The sequence below is a fragment of the Engraulis encrasicolus genome, chromosome 10 (assembly GCF_034702125.1).
Source record: "Engraulis encrasicolus isolate BLACKSEA-1 chromosome 10, IST_EnEncr_1.0, whole genome shotgun sequence".
Lineage (NCBI taxonomy): Eukaryota > Metazoa > Chordata > Actinopteri > Clupeiformes > Engraulidae > Engraulis > Engraulis encrasicolus.
In genome coordinates, this window is record NC_085866.1 from 8050654 (window position 1) to 8073153 (window position 22500).

The 22500-nt window shown below is 44.2% G+C and overlaps 1 protein-coding gene across 1 annotated transcript in view; it reads right to left on the reverse strand.

Moving 5' to 3' along the window:
• Positions 1 to 22500, reverse strand: part of tp73 (tumor protein p73) — an 82677-nt gene that overhangs the window by 26421 nt on the left and 33756 nt on the right. The window contains exons 5-9 of the mRNA XM_063207981.1: positions 19319 to 19505; positions 18625 to 18740; positions 16046 to 16155; positions 797 to 939; positions 253 to 341 (exon numbers count right to left, since the gene is read on the reverse strand). Of these exons, the coding sequence (XP_063064051.1) occupies positions 253 to 341; positions 797 to 939; positions 16046 to 16155; positions 18625 to 18740; positions 19319 to 19505 (645 nt within the window). The remainder of the gene's footprint in view (positions 1 to 252; positions 342 to 796; positions 940 to 16045; positions 16156 to 18624; positions 18741 to 19318; positions 19506 to 22500) is intronic.

Sequence of the window (22500 nt, forward strand, 5' to 3'; positions counted from 1 at the left end):
TATTGGAAATGACTGTTCCGAAGTGCCATCATTCATGTGTGAATTCTTGCCATTCAAATATTTTGAGAACATACTTTTTTAAACCTATAAAAAAGCCATTTTGCACCGCAATGCAATGGAATGCCCAATACAAAAAAAGGTAAATTTCCCGAAATGTTCCAAAACGGATATACATCGTTTTGCAAACAAAGCTCCTCATATGTACAGTAATTATATAAAACATCTTCCAATGAGGTTGAGCGAGTGACTCACTGGGATGTAGAACATCTCCTCGTCTCCATGGCGCCGCTTCTTCATGTTGAGGGAGGGGCAGGTCATGGTGGGGGGGCTCTGCTTGAAGTCTGCTTCAGGAGGAAGGACAAGAGCATCTGAGCTCGGCAGCCATGATGAGTCATGGAACACCGCACACTGTTACTGCTCACGTTGGTCGAAACGTCGGTGAGCAGTAACAGTGTGCGGATTTCCTTTCTTCTTTTACGAGCGTTTCTTTGATCCGGCACCTGTTTTACTGGATGTGCACGCATCACCTACACTACTTTTGGGTCATGGAACACACCAGCTAAACTCATCATTGTGTAATGTCTTTCCCTTTTGGTCTAGCTATGAGTCGTGCAATTAAAAACATAACAAAAGTTACATTTTAAGAGATACACCGTACAAGCCTGAATAAGTTCATCCTTGGATCTCACTAACTTCTACAGTAGACGATCCCATTGGAAGCAAATTTCCATAGATATCTTGGTGTGTGTTGTCTGTCGGTGGTGGTGGGGGGTAGGTGGATGTGTATGAGACTCACTGCGTTTGCTGGTGTTGCCATTCTTGCTGACACTGTCACTGATGGCCTGCTGTTCTCTGAAGTGGTCCTCGTCTGCCTTGCGGTCGCGACCCGGACATGCACAGATGCGACCCTCAAACGACCTCCTCCCCAGCACCTGACCACTGCACAGGAAATAGGATCGTGTGTATAAGTAACAACAACAACAACAAAAACAACAACAATACTAATACTAATAACAATACTGCCGTCTCCAAAAGTGTTGTCGCCTATCCATCTGTTTGGAATAACTAATTTGCTAATTACCTGACTTTCAATTAATCACTTGGCTTCAGAAGTCACTCATATAAAAGCTACAACCCATCCGAATGAACCGAAGTTTTATGTACAAAAATACATTTCATGCACCAAAGAAAGATTGAAAGATTGGTTATTAGCCGGTTATTATTCCAAACAGATGGATAGGCAACAACACTTTTGGAGACGGCTGTAATTATAACAATAATTAAAGCCGCGAGCGGCGATGACGGGCCCTCGCACCTACGGTTCAAGGCATATCGCCTCAAATCCCGCCACATCCTGCCCAAAACAAAAATGGAGTCTCTACGACATTCGGTTCACGAGATAAAGATGTTTAAGAAATCCACTTTTACTGCAGTTCATTTGCCTACCATATGGTGGCGCTACATCAGGTTGCCATAGTAGGCATATAGAAAAACGTTTATATTCATTATATGCATGAACACGTGCATTTGCACTGTTTTAAAAACACTGCAAACTAAAATGGTGGCCAACTTCCTGTTTCAATAAGAGGTCCAATTATCTCACTTCCTGTTGGGCGTGGCCATGTCACTGCATGACATTTTTCGTTCGTTTTAGTCAGATACACATCCAAAAAAAAATTGAAGTCCGTAGCTTGAACTTTATGCTGAACCGCCCAATAGGCCCATGACTTAAGGGGCCGCTACAGAGCCCATGTACCGAGTTAGGGGCGGGGCTTGTTTGGAGAGGTACATGCTGCCCTACCAAATACCTGTGCTAAGTAACTTTGAAAGATATGCATGGCAACCCCCTCAGAAAGGGCACATTTTCTGTGTTTTTTTCATCAGAATTCAGCAAGCCGCCATCTTGTTTTCTTACAACATATTGAAAATTCCTTCACAAAATATCATCTCCGATGTCTTAAGATCATTTGCAAATTGGAACAAAACCAAACAAGTGTACGGTTCAGGAGGAGTACTTCAAAGTACATGGTATGACAATTTTGGCATATGTCAAAAGTTCAACTTCAAGTCCAATTACCTCACTTCCTGTTGGGTGTGGCCATGGCCTCCTGTAGACTTTTTTGCTTCTCTTAGTGAGATACACACCCAAAAAAAAATTGGAGTCCGTAGCTTCAACTTTATGCCGGTCCAGGCCCATAGGCCCAGGACTTAGGGGGGCGCTACAGAGCCCATTTGCTGAGATGGGGGTGGGGCTTGTTTGGAGAGGTACGTGCTGCCTTACCAAACACCTGTGCGAAGCAATGTTGAAAGATATGCATGGCAACCCCCTCAGAAAGGGCACAGTAAAAGCACATTTTCTGTGATTTTTTCATCAGACTTCAGCAAGCCGCCATCTTGTTTTCTTACAACATATTAAAAATTCCTTCGCAATATATCATCTGCGATGTCTTAAGATCATTTACAAATTGAAACGAAACCGAACAAGTGTACGGTTCAGGAGGAGTACATCAAAGTTCATGGTATGACAATTTTGTTGTATGTCAAAAGTTGACAAAAGTTCAACTTTAAGTCCAATTACCTCACTTCCTGTTGGGTGTGGCCATGGCATCTCAAAGACTTTTTTGCTTGTCTTAGTGAGGTATACAAGTAAAAAAAAATTGGAGTCCGTAGCTTCAAATTTTTGCCAGTCCCGCCCCATAGGCCATTTTTTCAGGGGGGCGCTACTGAGCCCGTCGGCCGATTTGGGGGCTGAGCTTAATTGGAGTCCATCGTGCCCAGATACCGAATACCTGTGCCGAGTTTCGTTCAAAGTTACGCATGGCAACCCCCTCAAAATGGGCCCGACGTGCGGTAAGAAGACAAAAAATAATAATAATAATAATTAAAGCCGCGAGCGGCGATGACGGGCCCTCGCACCTACGGCTCAAGGCGGGGCATATCTCCCCATCACATCCTGCCCAAAACAAAAATGGAGTCTCTACGACGTTCGGTTCACGAGATACAGCTATTTCAGAACTCCACTTTTACTGCAGTTCATTTGCCTACCACATGGTGGCGCTATATCAAGTTGCCATATTAGGCATATAGAAGAAGTTTATATTCATTATATTAATGAACACATGTGTTTGCACTGTTTTATAAACACTGCAAACTAAAATGGTGGCCAACTTCCTGTTTTAAAAAGAGGTCCAATTATCTCACTTCCTGTTGGGATTAGCCTTGCCACTGTATGACATTTTTTGTTCGTCTTAGTAAGATACACATCCAAAAAAAAATTGGAGTCCGTAGCTTCAAGTTTATTCTGGTCCTGCCCTATAGACCCATGACTTAAGGGGGCGCTACAGAGCCCATAAGCTGTCTTAAGGGTGTGGCTTGTTTGGAGAGGTACGTGCTGCCCTACCAAACACCTGTGCAAAGCAACGTTGAAAGATATGCATGGCAACCCCCTCAGAAAGGGCACATTAGAGGCACATTTTCTGTAATTTTTTCATCAGACTTCATCAAACCGCCATATTGTTTTCGTACAGCATATTGACAATTCCTTCGCAATATATCATCTGCAATGTCTTAAGATCATTTACAAATTGAAACGAAATTGAACAGTTGTACGGTTCAGGACAAGTACATCAAAGTTCATGGTATGACAATTTTGTCGTATGTCAAAAGTTGCATTTCAAGTCCAATTACCTCACTTCCTGTTGGGTGTGGCCATGGCATCCTAAAGACTTTTTTGATTGGCTTAGTGAGATACACACACACACAAATTTTGGAGTCCGTAGCTTCAACTTTATGCCGGTCCCACCCCATAGGCCCATGACTTAAGGGGGCGCTACAGAGCCCATGTGCTGGGTAAGGGGTGGGGCTTGTTTTGAGAGGTACGCTGTGTCCTACCAAACACCTGTGCAAAGCAACATTGAAAGATATGCATGGCTAACCCCTCAGAAAGGGCATAGTGGAGGCACATTTTCTGTCATTTTTTCATCAGAATACATCAAGCCGCCATCTTGTTTTCTTACAACATATTGAAAATTCCTTCGCAATATATCATCTGCGATGTCTTAAGATCATTTACAAATTGAAACGAAACCGAACAGTTGTACGGTTCAGGACAAGTACATCAAAGTTCATGGTATGACAATTTTGTCGTATGTCAAAAGTTGAATTTCTAGTCCAATTACCTCACTTCCTGTTGGGTGTGGTCATGGCATCCTAAAGACTTTTTTGATTGGCTTAGTGAGATACACACACAAAAAAATTTTGGAGTCCGTAGCTTCAACTTTATGCCGGTCCCGCCCCATAGGCCCATGACTTAAGGGGGCGCTACAGAGCCCATGTCCTGAGTTAGGGGTGGGGCTTGTTTTGAGAGGTACGTTGTGTCCTACCAAACACCTGTGCAAAGCAACACTGAAAGATATGCATGGCAACCCCCTCAGAAAGGGCACAGTGGAGGCACATTTTCTGTCATTTTTTCATCAGAATACATCAAGCCGCCATCTTGTTTTCTTACAACATATTGAAAATTCCTTCGCAATATATCATCTGCGATGTCTTAAGATCATTTACAAATTGAAACGAAACCGAACAGTTGTACGGTTCAGGACAAGTACATCAAAGTTCATGGTATGACAATTTTGTCGTATGCCAAAAGTTGACAAAAGTTCTACTTTAGCTCCAATTACCTCACTTCCTGTTGGGTGTGTCCATGGCATTTAAAAGACTTTTTTGATTGTCATAGTGCGATACACACTCAATAAAAATTTGAAGTCCATAGCTTTAACTTTATGCCAATCCCGCCCCATAGGCCCATGACTTAAGGGGGCGCTACTGAGCCCGTCGGCCGATTTGGGGGCTGAGCTTTATTGGAGTCCATCGTGCCACCATATCCAACACCTGTGCCAAGTTTCGTTCAAAGTTACGCATGGCAACCACCTCAAAAATGGCCCGACGTGCGGGAAAAATGTATCACAAAGCAAGAACAATAGGGCCTCGCACCCTCCGGTGCTCGGGCCCTAATTAAAGCCGCGAGCGGCGATGACGGGCCCTCGCACCTACGGCTCAAGGCGGGGCATATCGCCCCATCACATCTTGCCCAAAACAAAAATGGAGTCTCTACGACGTTCGGTTCACGAGATACAGCTATTTAAGAACTCCACTTTTACTGCAGTTCATTTGCCTACCATATGGTGGCGCTATATCAAGTTGCCATATTAGGCATATAGAAGAAGTTTATATTCATTATATTAATGAACACATGCGTTTGCACTGTTTTATAAACACTGCAAACTAAAATGGTGGCCAACTTCCTGTTTTAAAAAGAGGTCCAATTATCTCACTTCCTGTTGGGAGTAGCCTTGCCACTGTGTGACATTTTTTGTTCGTCTTAGTAAGATACACATCCAAAAAAAAATTGGAGTCCGTAGCTTCAAGTTTATTCTGGTCCTGCCCTATAGACCCATGACTTAAGGGGGCGCTACAGAGCCCATAAGCTGTCTTAAGGGTGTGGCTTGTTTGGAGAGGTACGTGCTGCCCTACCAAACACCTGTGCAAAGCAACGTTGAAAGATATGCATGGCAACCCCCTCAGAAAGGGCACATTAGAGGCACATTTTCTGTATTTTTTTCATCAGACTTCATCAAACCGCCATATTGTTTTCGTACAGCATATTGACAATTCCTTCGCAATATATCATCTGCAATGTCTTAAGATCATTTAAAAATTGAAACGAAACCGAACAGTTGTACGGTTCAGGACAAGTACATCAAAGTTCATGGTATGACAATTTTGTCGTATGTCAAAAGTTGCATTTCAAGTCCAATTACCTCACTTCCTGTTGGGTGTGGCCATGGCATCCTAAAGACTTTTTTGATTGGCTTAGTGAGATACACACACACACAGATTTTGGAGTCTGTAGCTTCAACTTTATGCCGGTCCCACCCCATAGGCCCATGACTTAAGGGGGCGCTACAGAGCCCATGTGCTGAGTAAGGGGTGGGGCTTGTTTTGAGAGGTACGCTGTGTCCTACCAAACACCTGTGCAAAGCAACATTGAAAGATATGCATGGCAACCCCCTCAGAAAGGGCATAGTGGAGGCACATTTTCTGTCATTTTTTCATCAGAATACATCAAGCCGCCATCTTGTTTTCTTACAACATATTGAAAATTCCTTCGCAATATATCATCTGCAATGTCTTAAGATCATTTACAAATTGAAACGAAACCGAACAGTTGTACGGTTCAGGACAAGTACATCAAAGTTCATGGTATGACAATTTTGTCGTATGTCAAAAGTTGAATTTCAAGTTCGATTACCTCACTTCCTGTTGGGTGTGGCCATGGCATCCTAAAGACTTTTTTGATTAGCTTAGTGAGATACACACACACACAAATTTTGGAGTCCGTAGCTTCAACTTTATGCCGGTCCCACCCCATAGGCCCATGACTTAAGGGGGCGCTACAGAGCCCATGTGCTGAGTAAGGGGTGGGGCTTGTTTTGAGAGGTACGTTGTGTCCTACCAAACACCTGTGCAAAGCAACATTGAAAGATATGCATGGCAACCCCCTCAGAAAGGGCACAGTGGAGGCACATTTTCTGTCATTTTTTCATCAGAATACATCAAGCCGCCATCTTGTTTTCTTACAACATATTGAAAATTCCTTCGCAATATATCATCTGCAATGTCTTAAGATCATTTACAAATTGAAACGAAACCGAACAGTTGTACGGTTCAGGACAAGTACATCAAAGTTCATGGTATGACAATTTTGTCGTATGTCAAAAGTTGCATTTCAAGTCCAATTACCTCACTTCCTGTTGGGTGTGGCCATGGCATCCCAAAGACTTTTTTGATCGGCTTAGTGAGATACACGCACAAAACAAAGTTGGAGTCCGTAGCTTCAACTTTATGCTGGTCCCGCCCCATAGGCCCATGACTTAAGGGGGCGCTACAGAGCCCATGTGCTGAGTTAGGGGTGGGGCTTGTTTTGAGAGATACTTTGTGTCCTACCAAACACCTGTGCAAAGCAACATTGAAAGATATGCATGGCAACCCCCTCAGAAAGGGCACAGTGGAGGCACATTTTCTGTCATTTTTTCATCAGAATACATCAAGCCGCCATCTTGTTTTCTTACAACATATTGAAAATTCCTTCGCAATATATCATCTGCGATGTCTTAAGATCATTTACAAATTGAAACGAAACCAAACAGTTGTACGGTTCAGGACAAGTACATCAAAGTTCATGGTATGACAATTTTGTCGTATGCCAAAAGTTGACAAAAGTTCTACTTTAGCTCCAATTACCTCACTTCCTGTTGGGTGTGGCCATGGCATCTTAAAGACTTTTTTGCTTGTCTTAGTGAGTTATACAAGCACAAACAATTTGGTGCCCGTAGCTTCAACTTTATGCCGGTCCCGCCCCATAGGCCCATGACTTAAGGGGGCGCTACTGAGCCCGTCGGCCGATTTGGGGGCTGAGCTTTATTGGAGTCCATCGTGCCACCATATCCAACACCTGTGCCAAGTTTCGTTCAAAGTTACGCATGGCAACCACCTCAAAAATGGCCCGACGTGCGGGAAAAATGTATCACAAAGCAAGAACAATAGGGCCTCGCACCCTCCGGTGCTCGGGCCCTAATTAAAGCCGCGAGCGGCGATGACGGGCCCTCGCACCTACGGTTCAAGGCATATCGCCCCAAATCCCGTCACATCCTGCCCAAAACAAAAATGGAGTCTCTACGACGTTCGGTTCACGAGATAAAGATATTTAAGAAATCCACTTTTACTGCAGTTCATTTGCCTACCATATGGTGGCGCTATATCAGGTTGCCATAGTAGGCATATAGAAAAAGGTTTATAGTCATTATATGCATGAACACATGCATTTGCACTGTTTTAAAAACACTGCAAACTAAAATAGTGGCCAACTTCCTGTTTCAATAAGAGGTCCAATTATCTCACTTCCTGTTGGGCGTGGCCATGTCACTGCATGACATTTTTTGTTCGTTTTAGTCAGATACACATCCATAAAAATGTTGAAGTCCGTAGCTTGAACTTAATGCTGAACCCGCCCCATAGGCCCATGACTTAAGGGGGCGCTACAGAGCCCATGTACCGAGTTAGGGGCGGGGCTTGTTTGGAGAGGTACGTGCTACCCTACCAAACAGCTGTGCGAAGTAACTTTGAAAGATATGCATGGCAACCCCCTCAGAAAGGGCACATTTTCTGTGATTTTTTCACCAGAATTCATCAAGCCGCCATCTTGTTTTCTTAAAATATATTGAAAATTCCTTCACAAAATATCATCTCCAATGTCTTAAGATCATTTGCAAATTGGAACAAAACCAAACAAGTGTACGGTTCAGGAGGAGTACTTCAAAGTACATGGTATGACAATTTGGGCATATGTCAAAAGTTCAACTTCAAGTCCAATTACCTCACTTCCTGTTGGGTGTGGCCATGGCCTCCTGTAGACTTTTTTGCATCTCTTAGTGAGATACACACCCAAAAAATTTTTGGAGTCCGTAGCTTCAACTTTATGCCGGTCCAGGCCCATAGGCCCAGGACTTAGGGGGGCGCTACAGAGCCCATGTGCTGAGTTAGGGGTGGGGCTTGTTTGGAGAGGTACGTGCTGCCTTACCAAACACCTGTGCGAAGCAATGTTGAAAGATATGCATGGCAACCCCCTCAGAAAGGGCACAGTAAAGCACATTTTCTGTGATTTTTTCATCAGACTTCAGCAAGCCGCCATCTTGTTTTCTTACAACATATTAAAAATTCCTTCGCAATATATCATCTGCGATGTCTTAAGATCATTTACAAATTGAAACGAAACCGAACAAGTGTACCGTTCAGGAGGAGTACATCAAAGTTCATGGTATGACAATTTTGTTGTATGTCAAAAGTTGACAAAAGTTCAACTTTAAGTCCAATTACCTCACTTCCTGTTGGGTGTGGCCATGGCATCTCAAAGACTTTTTTGCTTGTCTTAGTGAGCTATACAAGCAATACAATTTTGAAGTCCGTAGCTTCAACTTTTTGCCGGTCCCGCCCCATAGGCCCATGACTTAAGGGGGCGCTACTGAGCCCGTCGGCCGATTTGGGGGCTGAGTTTTATTGGAGTCCATCGTGACACCCTATCCAACACCTGTGCCGAGTTTCGTTCAAAGTTACGCATGGCAACCCCCTCAAAACGGGCCCGACGTGCGGGAAGGAGAAAAATAATAATAAAAATTAAAGCCGCGAGCGGCGATGACGGGCCCTCGCACCTACGGTTCAAGGCATATCGCCCCAAATCCCGTCACATCCTGCCCCCCAAAAAAATGGAGTCTCTACGACGTTCGGTTCACGAGATAAAGATATTTAAGACATCCACTTTTACTGCAGTTCATTTGCCTACCATATGGTGGCGCTATATCAGGTTGCCATAGTAGGCATATAGAAAAAGGTTTATACTCATTATATGCATGAACACGTGCACTGTTTTAAAAACACTGCAAACTAAAATAGTGGCCAACTTCCCGTTTCAATAAGAGGTCCAATTATCTCACTTCCTGTTGGGCGTGGCCATGTCACTGCATGTCATTTTTTGTTCGTCTTAGTAAGATACACATCCATAAAAATTTTGAAGTCCGTAGCTTGAACTTAATGCTGAACCCGCCCCACAGGCCCATGACTTAAGGGGGCGCTACAGACCCCTTGTACCGAGTTAGGGGCGGGGCTTGTTTGGAGAGGTACGTGCTACCCTACCAAACAGCTGTGCGAAGTAACTTTGAAAGATATGCATGGCAACCCCCTCAGAAAGGGCACATTTTCTGTGATTTTTTCACCAGAATTCATCAAGCCGCCATCTTGTTTTCTTACAACATATTGAAAATTCCTTCACAAAATATCATCTCCGATGTCTTAAGATCATTTGCAAATTGGAACAAAACCAAACAAGTGTACGGTTCAGGAGGAGTACTTCAAAGTACATGGTATGACAATTTGGGCATATGTCAAAAGTTCAACTTCAAGTCCAATTACCTCACTTCCTGTTGGGTGTGGCCATGGCCTCCTGTAGACTTTTTTGCATCTCTTAGTGAGATACACACCCAAAAAAAATTTGGAGTCCGTAGCTTCAACTTTATGCCGGTCCAGGCCCATAGGCCCAGGACTTAGGGGGGCGCTACAGAGCCCATTTGCTGAGATGGGGGTGGGGCTTGTTTGGAGAGGTACGTGCTGCCTTACCAAACACCTGTGCGAAGCAATGTTGAAAGATATGCATGGCAACCCCCTCAGAAAGGGCACAGTAGAAGCACATTTTCTGTGATTTTGTCATCAGACTTCAGCAAGCCGCCATCTTGTTTTCTTACAACATATTAAAAATTCCTTCGCAATATATCATCTGCGATGTCTTAAGATCATTTACAAATTGAAACGAAACCGAACAAGTGTACGGTTCAGGAGGAGTACATCAAAGTTCATGGTATGACAATTTTGTCGTATGTCAAAAGTTGACAAAAGTTCAACTTTAAGTCCAATTACCTCACTTCCTGTTGGGTGTGGCCATGGCATCTCAAAGACTTTTTTGCTTGTCTTAGTGAGGTATACAAGTGAAAAAAAATTGGAGTCCGTAGCTTCAACTTTATGCCGGTCCCGGCCCATAGGCCTTTTTTCAGGGGGGCGCTACAGAGCCCGTGGACCGATTTGGGGGCGGGGCTTTTTTGGAGTCCATCGTGCCCACATACCGAATACCTGTGCCGAGTTTCGTTCAAATTCACGCATGGCAACCACCTCAAAAATGGCCCGACGTGCGGGGAGAAGACAAATAATAATAATAATTAAAGCCGCGAGCGGCGATGACGGGCCCTCGCACCTACGGTCCAAGGCATATCGCCCCAAATCCCTCCACATCCTGCCCAAAACAAAAATGGAGTCTCTACGACGTTCGGTTCACGAGATAAAGATATTTAAGAAATCCACTTTTACTGCAGTTCATTTGCCTACCATATGGTGGCGCTATATCAGGTTGCCATAGTAGGCATATAGAAAAAGGTTTATATTCATTATATGCATGAACACGTGCATTTGCACTGTTTTAAAAACACTGCAAACTAAAATGGTGGCCAACTTCCTGTTTCAATAAGAGGTCCAATTATCTCACTTCCTGTTGGGCGTGGCCATGTCACTGCATGACATTTTTTGTTCGTTGTAGTCAGATACACATCCTTCAAAATTTTGAAGTCCGTAGCTTGAACTTCATGCTGAACCCGCCCCAAAGGCCCATGACTTAAGGGGGCGATACAGAGCCCATGTATCAAGTTAGGGGCGGGGCTTGTTTGGAGAGGTACGTGCTGCCCTACCAAAAACCTGTGCGAAGTAACTTTGAAAGATATGCATGGCAACCCCCTCAGAAAGGGCACATGTTCTGTAATTTTTTCACCAGAATTCATCAATCCGCCATCTTGTTTTCTTAAAACATATTGAAAATTCCTTCACAAAATATCATCTCCGATGTCTTAAGATCATTTGCAAATTGGAACAAAACCAAACAAGTGTACAGTTCAGGAGGAGTACTTCAAAGTACATGGTATGACAATTTGGGCATATGTCAAAAGTTCAACTTCAAGTCCAATTACCTCACTTCCTGTTGGGTGTGGCCATGGCCTCCTGTAAACTTTTTTGCATCTCTTAGTGAGATACACACCCAAAAAAAATTTGGAGTCCTTAGCTCCAACTTTATGCCGGTCCAGGCCTATAGGCCCAGGACTTAGGGGGGCGCTACAGAGCCCATGTGCTGAGTTAGGGGTGGGGCTTGTTTGGAGAGGTACGTGCTGCCCTACCAAAAACCTGTGCGAAGTAACTTTGAAAGATATGCATGGCAACCCCCTCAGAAAGGGCACATGTTCTGTAATTTTTTCACCAGAATTCATCAATCCGCCATCTTGTTTTCTTAAAACATATTGAAAATTCCTTCACAAAATATCATCTCCGATGTCTTAAGATCATTTGCAAATTGGAACAAAACCAAACAAGTGTACAGTTCAGGAGGAGTACTTCAAAGTACATGGTATGACAATTTGGGCATATGTCAAAAGTTCAACTTCAAGTCCAATTACCTCACTTCCTGTTGGGTGTGGCCATGGCCTCCTGTAAACTTTTTTGCATCTCTTAGTGAGATACACACCCAAAAAAAATTTGGAGTCCTTAGCTCCAACTTTATGCCGGTCCAGGCCTATAGGCCCAGGACTTAGGGGGGCGCTACAGAGCCCATGTGCTGAGTTAGGGGTGGGGCTTGTTTGGAGAGGTACGTGCTGCCCTACCAAAAACCTGTGCGAAGTAACTTTGAAAGATATGCATGGCAACCCCCTCAGAAAGGGCACATGTTCTGTAATTTTTTCACCAGAATTCATCAAGCCGCCATCTTGTTTTCTTAAAACATATTGAAAATTCCTTCACAAAATATCATCTCCAATGTCTTAAGATCATTTGCAAATTGGAACAAAACCAAACAAGTGTACGGTTCAGGAGGAGTACTTCAAAGTACATGGTATGACAATTTGGGCATATGTCAAAAGTTCAACTTCAAGTCCAATTACCTCACTTCCTGTTGGGTGTGGCCATGGCCTCCTGTAGACTTTTTTGCATCTCTTAGTGAGATACACACCCAAAAAAAATTTGGAGTCCTTAGCTCCAACTTTATGCCGGTCCAGGCCCATAGGCCCAGGACTTAGGGGGGCGCTACAGAGCCCATGTGCTGAGTTAGGGGTGGGGCTTGTTTGGAGAGGTACATGCTGCCTAACCAAACACCTGTGCGAAGCAATGTTGAAAAATATGCATGGCTACCCCCTCAGAAAGGGCACAGTAGAAGCACATTTTCTGTGATTTTTCATCAGACTTCAGCAAGCCGCCATCTTGTTTTCTTACAACATATTAAAAATTCCTTCGCAATATATCATCTGCGATGTCTTAAGATCATTTACAAATTGAAACGAAACCGAACAAGTGTACCGTTCAGGACAAGTACATCAAAGTTCATGGTATGACAATTTTGTTGTATGTCAAAAGTTGCCAAAAGTTCAACTTCAAGTCCAATTACCTCACTTCCTGTTGGGTGTGGCCATGGTATCTTAAAGACTTTTTTGCTTGTCTTAGTGAGTTATACAAGCAAAAAAAATTTGGAGTCCGCAGCTTCAACTTTTTGCCGGTCCCGCCCCATAGGCCCATGACTTAAGGGGGCGCTACTGAGCCCGTGGGCCGATTTGGGGGCGGGGCTTTTTTGGAGTCCGTCTTGCACCCATATCCAACACCTGTGCCAAGTTTCGTTAAAAGTTGAGCATGGCAACCACCTCAAAAATGGCCCGACAGGCGGGGAGGAGAAAAATAATAATAATAATAAAAAACATTGCAAGAACAATAGGGCCTCGCACCCTCCGGTGCTCGGGCCCTAATAATAATAATTAAAGCCGCGAGCGGCGATGACGGGCCCTCGCACCTGCGGCTGAAGGTGGGGCATATTGCCCCATCACATCCTGCCCAAAACAAAAACGGAGTCTCTACGACGTTCGGTTCACGAGATAAAGATATTGAAGAACTCCACTTTTACTGCAGTTCATTTGCCTACCACATGGTGGCGCCATATCGGGTTGCCATAGTAGGCATATAAAAAAAGGTTTATATATATTATATGCATGAACACGTGCATTTGCACTGTTTTAAAAACACTGCAAACTAAAATGGTGGCCAACTTCCTGTTTCAATAAGAGGTCCAATTATCTCACTTCCTGTTGGGCGTGGCCATGTCACTGCATGACATTTTTTGTTCGTTTTAGTCAGATACACATCCATTAACATTTTGAAGTCCGCAGCTTGAACTTTATTCTGAACCCGCCCCATTGGCCCATGTACTGAGTTAGGGGCGGGGCTTGTTTGGAGAGGTACGTGCTGCCCTACCAAACACCTGTGTGAAGTAACTTTGAAAGATATGCATGGCAACCCCCTCAGAAAGGGCACATTTTCTGTGATTTTTTCACGAGAATTCATCAAGCCGCCATCTTGTTTTCTTACAACATATTGAAAATTCCTTTGCAATATATAATCTGCAATGTCTTAAGATAATTTACAAATTGAAACAAAACCGAACAGTTGTACGGTTCAGGACAAGTACATCAAAGTTCGTGGTATGACAATTTTGTCTCATGTCAAAAGTTGCATTTCATGTCCAATTACCTCACTTCCTGTTGGGTGTGGCCATGGCATCCGAAATACTTTTTTGATTGGCTTAGTGAGATACACACACACACTAATTTTGGAGTCCGTAGCTTTAACTTTATGCCGGTCCCACCCCATAGGCCCATGACTTAAGGGGGCGCTACAGAGCCCATGTGCTGACTAAGGGGTGGGGCTTGTTTTGTGAGGTACGTTGTGTCCTACCAAACACTTGTGCAAAGCAACATTGAAATATATGCATGGCAACCCCCTCAGAAAGGGCATAGTGGAGGCACATTTTCTGTCATTTTTTCATCAGAATACATCAAGCCGCCATCTTGTTTTCTTACAACATATTGAAAATTCCTTCGCAATATATCATCTGCAATGTCTTAAGATCATTTACAAAATGAAACGAAACCGAACAGTTGTACGGTTCAGGACAAGTACATCAAAGTTCATGGTATGACAATTTTGACGTATGTCAAAAGTTGAATTTCTAGTCCAATTACCTCACTTCCTGTTGGGTGTGGTCATGGCATCCCAACGACTTTTTTGATTGGCATAGTGAGATACACACACAAAAAAAATTTGGAGTCCGTAGCTTCAACTTTATGCCGGTCCCACACCATAGGCCTATGATTTAAGGGGGCGCTACAGAGCCCATGTCCTGAGTTAGGGGTGGGGCTTGTTTTGAGAGGTACGTTGTGTCCTACCAAACACCTGTGCAAAGCAACTTTGAAAGATATGCATGGCAACCCCCTCAGAAAGGGCACAGTGGAGGCACATTTTCGGTCATTTTTTCATCAGAATACATCAAGCCGCCATCTTGTTTTCTTACAACATATTGAAAATTCCTTCGCAATATATCATCTGCGATGTCTTAAGATCATTTACAAATTGAAACGAAACCAAACAGTTGTACGGTTTAGGACAAGTACATCAAAGTTCATGGTATGACAATTTTGTCGTATGCCAAAAGTTGACAAAAGTTCAACTTTAGCTCCAATTACCTCACTTCCTGTTGGGTGTGGCCATGGCACCTTAGAGACTTTTTTGCTTGTCTTAGGGAGTTATACAAGCGCAAATAATTTGGTGCCCTTAGCTTCAACTTTATTCCGGTCCCGCCCCATAGGCCTATGACTTAAGGGGGCGCTACTGAGCCCGTCGGCCGATTTGGGGGCTGAGCTTTATTGGAGTCCATCGTGCCACCATATCCAACACCTGTGCCAAGTTTCGTTCAAAGTTACGCATGGCAACCACTTCAAAAATGGTCCGACGTGCGGGAAAAATGTATCACAAAGCAAGAACAATAGGGCCTCGCACCCTCCGGTGCTCGGGCCCTAATAATAATAAAAAACATTGCAAGAACAATAGGGCCTCGCACCCTCCGGTGCTCGGGCCCTAATAAAAAACATTGCAAGAACAATAGGGCCTCGCACCCTCCGGTGCTCGGGCCCTAATAAATGCATCTGTTTATATAGCGCTTTTCCTGGTACTCAAAGATGCTTTACAGGAAGACATAAGAACATCAGTGTATTTTCTCTTACATGAGATGATGCTGCATTGTGTGTGTGTGTGTGTGTGTGTGTGTGTGTGTGTGTGTGTGTGTGTGTGTGTGTGTGTGTGTGTGTGTGTGTGTGTGTGTGTGTGTGTGTGTGTGTGTGTGTGTGTGTGTGTGTGTGTGTGTGTGTGGAAATGCAGGTGCCACCTTTATCCTTGGGACGTTATGAACAGAAGATTCTAGTGCTGTATTGGACTCCTTTTAAAAAAAATTTGGATTGTGCCATGATAATTGTATATCTGTCAAGAAGTAAAATGTGTGTGCGTGCGTGCGTGTGTGTGTGTTTTTCCTTACTCTCGCGTCTCCAGCGTGATGATGATGAGGATAGGTCTTCTGTTCATGCCCCCCACGCAGCTGCTGTTGCACATGAAGTTGTAGAGGATGGTGGTGAACTCTGTTCCCACCTGCAGAGAATAAACATGTCATTTTTTTAAAAATATATATATATTTTTAGGGGCTTTTTATGCCTTTACTTGATAGGACAGTTTGAGATGGTGACAGGAAGCAAGTGGGACAGAGAGACGGGGTGGGATCAGGAAATGACCCCGGCCGGATTCGAACCGGGTTCCCCATGGGAATGCAAGCCCAAATGTGGGGGGCCCAGCGCGCTGCGCCACAGCGCCCCCACAAAAATGTCATTTTTAAACATCATGAAGGTATCTGTTTCCTAGGCATAGGTGAATATACCCTGACATCCCTTTTCATGTAAACATTTATGATGCAGTAATATACAAGAAACCCAATTGGGAAACTCCAACTCCCATTGTCATTGTGACTCAGCACTCCACAGTACACAAGTGAATGCTACACATTGCACACAACAAAATTACATTTATGCCTCACCTGTGCAAGGGGCCAGCCCTCAATGGCGCCCCAAGTGTGGCCGGACGGTACCATGCTCAGGGTACCTTAGTCATGGAGGAGGATGGGGGAGAGCACTGGTTAATTACTCCCCCCTCCAACCTGGTGGGTTGGGAGTCGAACCGGCAACTTTTGGGCTACAAGTCTGACACCCTAACCGCTTACCCATGACTGCCCATGTATATTGTGAATAATATTACATGAGCCAATAATCACACGGTGAGATTACAGATTTTTTATTTTATTTAACTTGTGAATTTGGCCATAGATGGCGCACTACCATTTATCTTCTTCCTAATAAACCTGTGTTCTTCAGCCCAACCAGTAGGTGGCACCATCATAGTGGGCTACCAGAGTGTGTACCTCTGTGGTGCATAATGCCCCTTATAACTGCTATTTCCACACCAAGGCTACAATTACTTCTTAGGTAAAGAACAAGTTGCAACACGTGTGGCGAGGGCGAGAAGCTCATCAACACGGGGAGGTGAAAGCATCCTGACCAGTGTTGCCAGATGTGTCTGATCAAATCCCGTCCAAAAGGTCCTCAAAAAACGCCAAAATGCGCTATATTTCACCCAATTTCAACAAATTGCATTGATTTGTATGGGCACAAAACTGCTGAAAAAAAAAAAAACAAATGGCCAATTTTTCCCATTTTTACCCGCAGATGGTCATCCCAAGTCCCGCCCAATCTGGCAACACTGATTCTGACCTGAGTCATTCATCTCTCTTCAGCCCTGCCTCACCCCACTCATCTCTCTTCAGCCCTGCCTCACCCCCCCCACGCACACACACACACACACACACACACACACACACACACACACACACACACACACACACACACACACACACACACACACACACAAACACACACACACACACACAGAAACGCACACACACACACGGGCGCACACGCACACACACACACACACATACACACACACACACACACACACACACACACACACACACACACACACACACACACACACACACACGTATGCACACTTGAACATGGCAATTACATATGCCTTGCGGCTATGAACATGATGAAAATCATGCCTGTTTCAAAGAGCAGGAGCACATCAGTACATATCACATCATACACATAGATTCAAGTCATTCAAGAGCAATTCATTAAGCACCTACCATTTATCTCCTACTATGACTTTGCAGAATAGATATGACTATAACTATAATACAATATCATATGCTCTCATGGCAAAATATAGTCTTAGGACAAGAAAATTGTCAGTATTTGTCGTTATATATCAATATTTTAATATTGGACGCATCCTATTTTTTCACACTTTCATCTTCGTAAACGGTGCACTGCCACTTATTGCCATGTCCAGCACTGCATTGGGTCTAGGTTTAATACACACATGCACTACTGTATGGAAACACTGGATTTGGCAGAGAAGGGAGAGTAGCAATGATGCCATGTGTGCATGAAGGTGCAAATGTGCAAGGTATGGTGGTTAACATGTTTCAGAGAGGCAGTGATCTGACCACACACAGACTCTGAGAGAGTGTTCTGGTGTGTCAGAGGGCTTACCTATGTGGTCAGATATACGTACGCACATGCATGTCTGTGTGTGTGTGTGTGTGTGTGTGTGTGTGTGTGTGTGTGTGTGTGTGTGTGTGTGTGTGTGTGTGTGTGTGTGTGTGTGTGTGTGTGTGTGTGTGTGTGTGTGTGTGTGTGTATGTGTGTGTGTGTGTGTGTGTGTGTGTGTGTGTGTGTTTGTGTGTGTGTGTGTGTGTGTCAGGGATGGAAATAAGTACCCGTCCACCTGCCAATGACGGGTACATTTCAGTGGTGACTGGTACATTTTTCAACCCACCAGTCACTTTGACTGGTAAAAACAGTGAGTGACTGGTAGATTTTGAAATCTACCTGCCACCGTGACTGGTGGAGAAAAAACTGTGTGTGTGTGCGCGCGCGAGTGCACACGTATGTGTGTGCGCATGCAAGCCCATGTGTGTGTGTATTTGTGAGAGAACCCCACCTGTGGACATTCGTAAGGGACCAGGACGCTCTGTCTGCCTGTGACGGGGTCATCCACATACTGGGCCATGTTACTCCCCTCCACCCTAATCAGGTGACTGGCTGGAGCCACCTGGCCTATAGTGGGGGGGGGGGAGAGAGAGAGAGAAGGAGAGAGAGAAAGAAAGGGAGAGAGAGAGAGAGAGAGAGAGAGAGAGAGAGAATGAATGGAGAAATTAATAATGATAATAATAATAATAATAATAATAATAATAATAATAATAATAATAATAATTTGTATAGCACTGTATCATACAAGGCATGCAACTCAAAGTGCTTAACAAATGGGAAAAAAACATCATTGTTAGAGATGGATTTAAAAGGAGAGGTAGAGAGGAGAGGCAGACATAGCAGGAAGGCAGAGGAAGAAGAGATAGATAGAGATTGTAGAGTCATATAAGGTCAACGTGGGTTAGGACCAGGATTCTTAGAGGCGTAAGGTCCATAGTGGCTGCGTCTAGCATAAGTCATAGATAGTCACATAATAGACAGACAGACAGAAAGAGTTGGGAGGCCACAAGGAAGTGGAAAAGATGTTAACAGAAACGATTAGAAATGCACACACGCGCAATCTAATTTTAACAAATACTATTACAATACATATACTTTCACATGTTTATTGTCGATATTGGAAATGATGACAAGTTGCTCCTCACCGTCGTTGAAGTCGCGTCCGAGCTCATGGTTGGGGCATCGCTTGACCACCTCTGTGACATGCTCCGCCTTCTTGTATATGGGCATCGCCCTGACGATGCAGCCGGGGGGCGGGGCCGAGGCCAGCTTGACTTGGATTGGACAGGTCTTGGCAATCTGGCAGTACAGCTTCTTCAGCAGAGGGGAGTACTGCAGGCGACAGAGAGGGAGAGAGACAAGACAATGAAGATATTATTCATAAATATCACTAATTCACTAATATATGCAGCAACAGTGGCTCAGGTGACACGTACGCACGCAGGCACGCACGCACGCACGTACGCACACACAAAAGCAAACAGTAATCTATAAACACACACATGCATCTCTGTCTCATTCATCTATCACTCTCTCTGTAGACACATGCACAATAGCAACAGACATGCATGTGCGTACGTATGTCTGACCACATAGGTAAGCCCTCTGACGCACGCAGGCACGCAGGCACGCAGGCACGCAGGCACGCAGGCACGCAGGCACGCAGGCACGCAGGCACGCAGGCACGCACGCACGCACGCACGCACCCACTGTACAACACATCCCTCATCAACAGTGACCATCAGCAGTCATTTGCATTTGAAAAGCAGCCCTCCAGAGTCCAGACACTATAACATAATCTCTCACAGAAACTTCTTTTTGTCAAACATGACATGCCATGAAATAAAATTGTAGCAAAATGCGACAACTGTAGGTCAGGCGAATGATTTTGGTTAAAGAATAAATATGGTGCTGGGGCCCTGCCGTGGCCAACCGGTAGGGTACTCGTCTGCCATGCGGCCGACCCGGGTTCGATTCCCGGCCCGGGTCATTTGCGACCCCCTCCCCGTCTCTCTCCCCATACGCTTCCTGTCCACCTCTCAAACTGACCTGTCAAATTAAGTTGTAAAAGACAAAAAAAACCATCTTAACAAATAAAAACATGAAAAAATATGGTGCACTTCCGCATGCTCACAGCACTGCGAAGGTCCCATCTATGCAGTATGGCCATATATGGATTCAGTTGCCAATCCTGATATTAGGGTCATGTTAAGGTGGAATGTTACCAAGTAAAATATAAATATTATAATCAAATATCAGGATGATGTATTATAGAAATAAAGTCATTTTGTGTCACGAAATACGTGTGTCACGAAACACGAAATACGAAATACGTCTCTCCGCAAACTACATCCCAGCCATTGGACCTCCCTGGTTGCAGCATATATCTCCCGCCTGCCGTGCACTCCCGCTCCACCTGGCTCTGCTTTACTGACAGCTGTATAAGAGCAGAGCATGTCTGACCTGAGGTTACATGTTAACGACTCTTCACTACACGCCACACAGCAGCACACCTGGCCCCATCGCCTGACCTCTGGTCTGCAGTGGTGAAGAGTGATTGACGGCCTGCATCAGGTCAGTGGCAGGGGCAGGGGCGGACATGTTTACATTTCCTCACTTGAACTGAGTGCATACTAGAATGGAATACTGGAATACTGGAATACAATTGGAATACTTTACCTACTCTATGACTTGTGAAAAAAACGTAACCCATAACTGTAACAACAGAAAACAGACTGTACGTGTATATTTACCATAACAGAAATAACCTGTGTATTAACCGCTTCTTAATTTGAACACAAAAAATAGGGAACCATTTCAATAAATCAAAATGTCTACATTCTTAAATAAGCCATTTTTAATCAATGTAGGTCCACTTATGGTGTTGATATCATAACCATGGCCATGGAACTGCTGATTTTTGCTACCTGTACCTTCACAAGATACAGTATATTTTCTTTTCATTTCTTTTCTTTCTTCTCCTAAATCATCCAAGGCTTTGATATGGATGCGGGTCGTGTTCGCATATTTCCCAAAGTCAGCAGGAAACCGACGTATGTGTTACCAGGCGTGCCCGAACACGCCCGAAACACCATCAAGACATCCCAAATATTCACCCCAGGAAACCCAAACGCCATCTTCCAGGAAAAGCGTGCGGCGGTTCTGTACGGACTTGCATTGACATGATTCACAAAACAATACACGGCAGCTCATTTGCTTGTGACGCCCATACAGGAGTCAATCACTACACAACCGCTGGCATTGTGCACCCATCCAAAAAAAAAGCCATGCGCTGACCTCGTGTCTAGAACTACAGACAACCATAGAAACCAGAACAAAACAGGGACAAAACGTACTAATATCACACGTTATACTGTAGATTACTCATATCTGCCATCTTGTACATCATCATCAGACAGCAGACATCTCGTCTCGGCTTCAGATCACCCAGCACCCCAGCACCCAGTATTATATGAATGATTTGGCCATGTAATGTCAATGTGAGTTGATGGTGCCCTCATTTAGATCCAATTCCCCCAAAAATGTATATAGCCGTCTGGTGTTTGATGACATCCATGGGAATCAATTCCCTCAGTAACACCCAAGGCTTGTATTTCCTCACGACTGATGTTCAATTTGCCTTGCCTTCAGTAGAAATGTAATAGATTGCAATGCATCGTAGAATCGGACTGAATCGTTTCGAATGTAATCTTTTCCTCCCGAATCGTAATCGAATCGTTAGAAGGGCAGTGCCAATGCATACTAGTACCCAGGCGACGTCCATTAAAATCAGGCGTTTGCTTTTTGGACATGGTGAGAATATAAATAAATAATGAGACACAGTTTGTGAGTGCGGATGTTTCTTCCTTAAGTTGATACATTTTATCACGCACCCAAAGACTTTTGTTTTTTCCAAGAAGTTGAGCGCGCACCAGCATCATTCTGCAGAATGATGCTGTGCAGCAGGGCCGTGCAATTAATTGAAAATAATCGTGATTATGACTTTTCCCATAATGGTAATTGTGATTTTTTTCCATAATCGTGTAGCCCCTACTGGGCAGGTTGTTGGGAATGGAGGGAAAGTCAGATCAGAAGACAGATCACTCGATGAGCTGCAAGATCAACAGGGATCAGGTACGGGCATGCCCTGACCAATACACATACACAGACATATACTCTTCAGAAATAGGTAGATACAGTATACTGTATATATACAGAAATTATATCCCCCTCTCTCTCTCTCGTTTCTCTCTCTCTCTCTGCACGTCTCTTACACACAAGCATGTACACGGGTGGGAGACGTGACGTTGGTTTTTTCATAACATTG